Consider the following 6,475-nt stretch of genomic DNA (forward strand, 5'->3'; position numbering starts at 1 on the left):
CTTGTTGTTTTGTTTTGATTACATCCCGTTCCAATGATTTGGAATCACTCGAGAGTTACTAAATTTATTCCTTTTTCTCAATAATACTTCTCTTACATAAATAGTATAAAATGTCATTGCTTGCAAACAGAGGATTTAAACATATAAGAATCTGCAAGTTCTTTAACGTTTATGAGATTTGGGTTTAGGAACTTGTATAATCAAATTTGTTAGGATATTTAGCGATCGTACTTGTACACATCGTCACTGCACACGCCTTGTAATTTGACATTCTTGCAATTGTACTAATAAAAGTTAAATAATTCCCAAGATTTCCCCTGAAGTATGTGTAGCGTCGAAGTTTATTTCTATATTTTCAATGTGTTGACGTCACGCTACGAAATGACACTTGACCGCCTGTTTTGGCGTAACGTTCCGTTTACCGTAATAAAAATATGTTTTTTATGAATAAATAGCCCTTTTTTCGAAAAAATGATCAATGAATCATGTTTGCTGCATCCTTGGGAGGCAGGACAGTCATCACATTTAATAATACTTTGTTTTTCATATACAGTCATGGACACTGAGCATGACTTTTGATGTACCTTGTATTCAGGACAACTTTTACTTTTCATGAAATACAAACTTGCCTGCCTCTTAAACTGCACATACCCTATAGCGTCGTTACTATACGAGTGTCGCGAAGATCTGAAAATATAAATATAACCAATAAATAACCTTAGAGCAGTTCACATAAGAATATAAGTATAGTTTAAAATGCTTGATAATCACTTAAAGACAACCTTTCTTCTATCGGAAATCGGTTGAGAAATGTTTTAACTGTCCGAAATGATTAAATGTAAATATAAAGAATATTTTACTTACGTTGTTTATTTGTGATTTCCATAGGTTATTTCACGGAAGTTTTTGTATTCATTTTTATTTATTGCATTGTATATCTTCTTTAAGCAGATTCACGCTATCAGCTTTAATATACTGTGGATTCATTTCGGTTCACAACATAAATTCAACCAACTCTAACAGCAAACGATATCATTTTTATTTGTCTTGTTTATTATGCATGTAGTGACGTCACTTGACATTTAAGGCAGCACTGTCGCCGTTTTGGGATTTAAAATCCACAGATAAAAAATCGAAAATTTCTTTTAAAAAATTAAAATACTTAGAACGTATTAAAAATTAAACTAAATACTGCATAATTTATGTTTACTTATAAGCTATCATACTGGATATATTTCATATTTTATTGTTATAACTGTCAAGTACCCAATTGGCCGCATTATTGCAGTTATTGCCCACGATCAAAGAATATAGTAACCTGTATAGCCACGATACATTATAGTTAGTGGCCATTTTTAACAAATCATAAAATAAAACACACTTCAACAATTTTTTTTTCCACTATAACATTGCTAGAATTTTAGTTTCTAAGTTGAAATGGCCATCAACTATACCACAGTACAAATATATAGATCCTTATCCTGTGACTATACTGTTCCTCCTTATTTTTATAACGTTTGTTTATATGTATAATATCCAATAAAACTTTGGCAAAGGGAGATCTACCACCGGGCTAAGTGACCATGCCCGGGGAGCGGCCGTGGTCCGACTCACAAAGTTCTTTATGCTCCGACTTTCGCGGTTCGGAACTTGTATATATGCAAGGTTTTTAGAAAACTTCGATAGTGTGATTCAGAATACTCGTGGCGCCATCTCTTGACGAGTAGTGGGGAGTTGCCATAATACAAACAATTATAGTTCATAAGATTTATTTTCCTATTTTATGAATTATTTTAAAAAAGTGTTCTGATTTGAAAGTTGTTGTAAATGACACATACGATGTTACGAGGCATTGCAGCTTATTCCTTTAACAGTCCAGCGTATCTGTGATTGACCTCAAGTAGGAATGTAATATTATCTAAGGTTGATTACACATGTCCATGGGCAGCAGGAGCCACTTGTCATAAGGTGGACTGTATGCTCATCTGTTACATCTATGTTATACAAGAAAGTTAAACATGCGCGGTTTCGTATTTTGGGTCTTCAAAGTGCCTTGTACCCCGCTTTATGGTATCTCACCGAATATTCATTATAAAGTATTTCTTTTATGCTTTACCTAGGGTACATAAAATATACTCCCACCGTGTAGAGTCGGGACTCGGGATCCGAACAGTGCTACTGTATCCCTCGCCTGTTGTAATAAAAGCAACTAAAAGGGGGATTCCGAGATTGCGGGCGGTACGAGCTCGAACCGCCTACCCATCGGCACCGGAAAGAATGCCAGTATGTGGACTATGTGGCCGCATGCTGCCGTAAGCAAGCAAGATGGAGTGGGAGCAGCGTAATTTGCTTCTCTAGGGCAGAGCCCGATAGAAGTACCGCACTCTGAGAACTCCGATTGCAGATCCCGGACTCCTCCACGTTGCGCCAAGGGCCACCTGGGTTAATGGTTAAAAATCCTACAAAATCATTATCACTCCCACGGCAATGGGCACCTTTTTGAAGGTTCCCCCCTCGATAACAAAGAATAGGTTGTACTCCTATATAGTCCATTAGTGTCATTACCTATACCTACGTAATATACATATGTACGTAGGGATTTTATAGATATTTTATTCAAGGGGTGAGCAAACCATAAACATTGTTATTTTTTAAAATTGAACTCGATAGTGAAATGAGGAGTGTTATATAGATACATCAAAAAAGAAGCGTTATGCAATTTATTTAAACACTATTCTTAATGTCCATTGTACATAATAAAACATAAATTGTCTAAACACTTATTATCAAGTAATAATTACAATAATTAATAATAATTGTGCAACTAGAATACGCATAGGTGCTAAAAATACGAAAAGATCTGCTTTAAGAATAACTTAATAATAATAGTATATGACATCATACTAAGAAATCTTCAGTGGGAGCTTGACTAGAACTAGCTGTCGGACGCTGAAATGAACCTAAATTAAACAATGGCGTATTGAAATTTTTATTTACAGATCCTTGAACGGGAGATGCCGTATTGTTGAATGATTGAACAGGCCTCTTGCCTATTATTAGTGGAAAACATTCATCAGATATGCATGACAGCGCATTTTGTATCCTTTTCATACGATTTGAACATTCTTCAAAATGATCAGTTAAATATTTTAACTCTGGAACTGTGCCAAGATTTTGGTGGGTTTTCAATGTTTTATCTATAATTTTTAAACCATCTGTAGAAGTAAAAGCTATTTTTTCCCCACTGTAAAAAAACATTTCAATGTCTGTTCCATTTTCCATGAGCTGACATTTTGCCAAAGAAGAATACAGTGTAATTTTTGGAGTTTTAGCTTTAACTAGATCTACGAAGCGTGAGGCGTACAAATATTTTTTCCAATGTTTTTGAGGCAAATTGTGGTACGAAAATACTTCGTCAGGGCCCGGATCATGCTCTGTATTAGGCATTCTCCCTTTATCCTTATCAACTGAGTATATGACTATTTTCATTCCATCTTTGGAAATTTTACATATCTCTACCACCTTTTCTTCTCTATCTTTGCCTCTCTTCTTAATAAACTCAACAATAACACCAGAAGGTTCTATTTTTAATATAGCATTTCTTGTTCTATGTGATATTGCAGGTAATCTTTCTGCACAAAGAGGTGGAACACTTAATACATTGGAATTAACAAGACAAGGCTTTGGAATGTTTTCTTTATTTTCGTACATCGCATCTACGCTGTTAGAACTTCCAGATCCACTACATTTAATATCCAACCTTTTAATATTCTCCAAGAGACTAGAATTACTGTTGAGAGCATTGGCTGTTTTTGGAAAATGGAACTGTGCATTAGGTTGATTTTGGTGTTTAAAATCAAGTAACTCAGTCATGCCAATTTCATTGTTGTTCACTTTGTACATATGTCTGTTGCTATTTACAGATGTTGAATTGCTTTGACACTTTTCCGAAAATACATTAAAAGAGTTTGATTCATACTGTTCTGCTGGCAAAAGATTCCCTATATTGCGTTCTCCGTTATAAGAAATTTTACTTTCAGTTTTTAATTTGTTACTATGTTGTGTGCTATGCAATGTTGTTAGGAATCCAGAATCTCTTGACAGATCTTGCTTAGTATGGAACACAGTGTTTAAAAAGGGATGTTCCATTATCCCTTTAAGGGTTATTCGCTTGGATGGATCCTTACATAAAAGCTTTTGTAATAAATCTTGTGCTTGGAGAGATAACTCTGCAGGTATATTATAATCAGCATTAATAACTTTATTAAGAGTGGTTTTGACATGCTGAGTATGAAAAGGAGGACTGCCAACTAACAAAGTATACAACATACAGCCTAATCCCCATACATCTGCTGGTAAACCATGGTGTTCTCTTGATGCTACCTCTGGGGATATATAATTTGGTGTTCCACACATAGTAACATGCTTTTCATCGGGCCCATTCAATTGTGTCGCCAATCCAAAATCAGCAATTTTCACATTAAGATCTTTAGTCAATAACAAATTATTCAAAGATAAGTCTCTATGTATAATATTATGAGTGTGAAGATACAATACTCCACTCACTACTTGTCGAAATATGTCAGCTGCAGCCTTTTCAGAAAGGCCACGCATACCCAACTTAAAATGCTTAGCTAATTCGCCATTATGTGCTAATTCAAGTATTAAATAAACATAGTGTGCGTCCTCAAAGAATGTAAATAATTCTAAAATAACAGGATGTTTTAAGCGAGAATGTATGGTGACCTCTTGTCTTACTCTTCCTATCATGCCAGCACTGGCCATGAGGGCTTTGTCTATCATTTTGATAGCAACAAATAGACCGGTTTGTCGACATCTTGCTCGATACACATGCGCAAATCCACCTTTGCCCAAATGTTCTAATATTTCATAATCTTCAATTTTATCTCCAAACATATTTATATCAACTATGATATTCACCTATAATACTATTGTTCATATAACTCTTACGTATTTTTTTCAATCTTCTGACACTGGCCATTATTTTTGAGTATACTGAAACAAAACCAATTGAAACACTTATAAAACAAGCAAATAAAGACATTTGATTTTATTAAAATTGCAATATTCCTATATATTATATGATGAAGATGTGTATGCATACACACTTATGGATTCTATGTACGTGTGTATGGGTGTCTGTATGTAATATTTTTAGGTTTTGTATGAGCATAAACAGTAATTGCCCAAATAGGCTATGAATTCACACCTTGTAATAATTATTCAACAACTTACTTTTGCTCTATTTACCTTTTGTATGACCCACTTGGCGTCCTCTATACTTTTGTTGATAATCTCTTTTACTCTTTCAGGATCAGATTCGGTTTTATGCTGTTTATAGCTCTGAAATAAAAAAAATATAAGTATTATAGCTACTCAATTTATTTGAAAAATTGATTGTATGACTTTACATACATTCTTACGTACTTAAAAATGTAGTAAATACCATTGAAACATACTTTTTGTTTTATTGTTGGTAATGTGGTTTCATAGATATCCTACTGTTATTAAAATGTTTGGCCATTTCTACTTTATAGATATATGTAGTATGATAAAAAATTAAAATCGTTTAAGTCATGTTAATTAAATTCAGTAGATATTCTTCACCAGGCAGGGAATATTATCTAAATTACAATGTAATGTTTAATCTTTCATATTTCACTATATGATGTTCTATGTTTTGATATAAATAACAAAATTATATTTAAAGTTTCTATATAGACAGTTTATGTATATTTTCCTTCCAGTTAAGGTTTATTTTACATGCTATAATAGGAAAAAAGTGTATAATTAAGTACCTGTTTTATGGCGAATTTGTAGTATTTACAAGCATCAGGCGGTAACCTCTCACACTGGCGTAATAAATGCTTATAGAGCTGCAAGGATGTCATAACAACTTTTGAGTCACTAGATAATAGCCTCCCAAATTTAACAATCATTTCACGTATAAATTTCTGGTTGAAGATATATTATTTTATGAAACAACAATTACATAATTGAAAGACATTGAAGTATCTCTGTTATTTTGTTTGAATTTGATTGACGTTTTTTAATGCTTGATCTTATACATATAAGACGAAAATAATCGAAATATTCAGCCGAGTAAAGATAATTGTTGACATGTAAAAAAGTTGTTATAAAAACGCAATATATTTTGTAATACTAAAGTAAAATAATAATTACAGCTAATGAGCAAATGATACAAAATTAAATACGATTATGATTCTAAATAAAAAATAACTATTATATGGCAACACAAGATTTTAATTAAATTGTTTTATTGTAATTATAACGTGAAAATATAATCGTTAAAAATATTCACTTTTCGCTATTATACTTAAATAATAAACGCTATAAAGTATAATTATAAATATATAGATTTTAATCTGTGATTTTGAAGAAATAATTGACAAAATAAGTATATATCTGTGGCTTCTTTTTATAGTATGATCTG

General features: G+C 32.7%; 1 protein-coding gene across 1 annotated transcript; it reads right to left on the reverse strand.

Annotated features, from left to right (window-relative positions):
- Nucleotides 1–2,705: 2,705 nt before the first annotated feature.
- Nucleotides 2,706–5,364, reverse strand: SAK (polo like kinase SAK). Its single transcript, XM_073087559.1, has 2 exons — nucleotides 5,272–5,364; nucleotides 2,706–5,016 (listed from the first exon to the last, which is right to left on the reverse strand). Exon 2 carries the CDS (start codon nucleotides 4,915–4,917, stop codon nucleotides 2,899–2,901), a length of 2,019 nt encoding a protein of 672 aa, XP_072943660.1. The 5' UTR covers nucleotides 4,918–5,016; nucleotides 5,272–5,364; the 3' UTR covers nucleotides 2,706–2,898.
- Nucleotides 5,365–6,475: the final 1,111 nt, after the last annotated feature.

This window comes from Epargyreus clarus, unplaced genomic scaffold, assembly GCF_041222505.1.
Source record: "Epargyreus clarus isolate Ecla_fem2 unplaced genomic scaffold, WU_Ecla_fem_2.2 ptg000026l, whole genome shotgun sequence".
Lineage (NCBI taxonomy): Eukaryota > Metazoa > Arthropoda > Insecta > Lepidoptera > Hesperiidae > Epargyreus > Epargyreus clarus.

Excerpts from the sequence above, each read along its gene's own strand:
- SAK (XM_073087559.1), bottom strand. The coding sequence starts at position 4,917 with ATGTTTGGAGATAAAATTGAAGATTATGAAATATTAGAACATTTGGGC.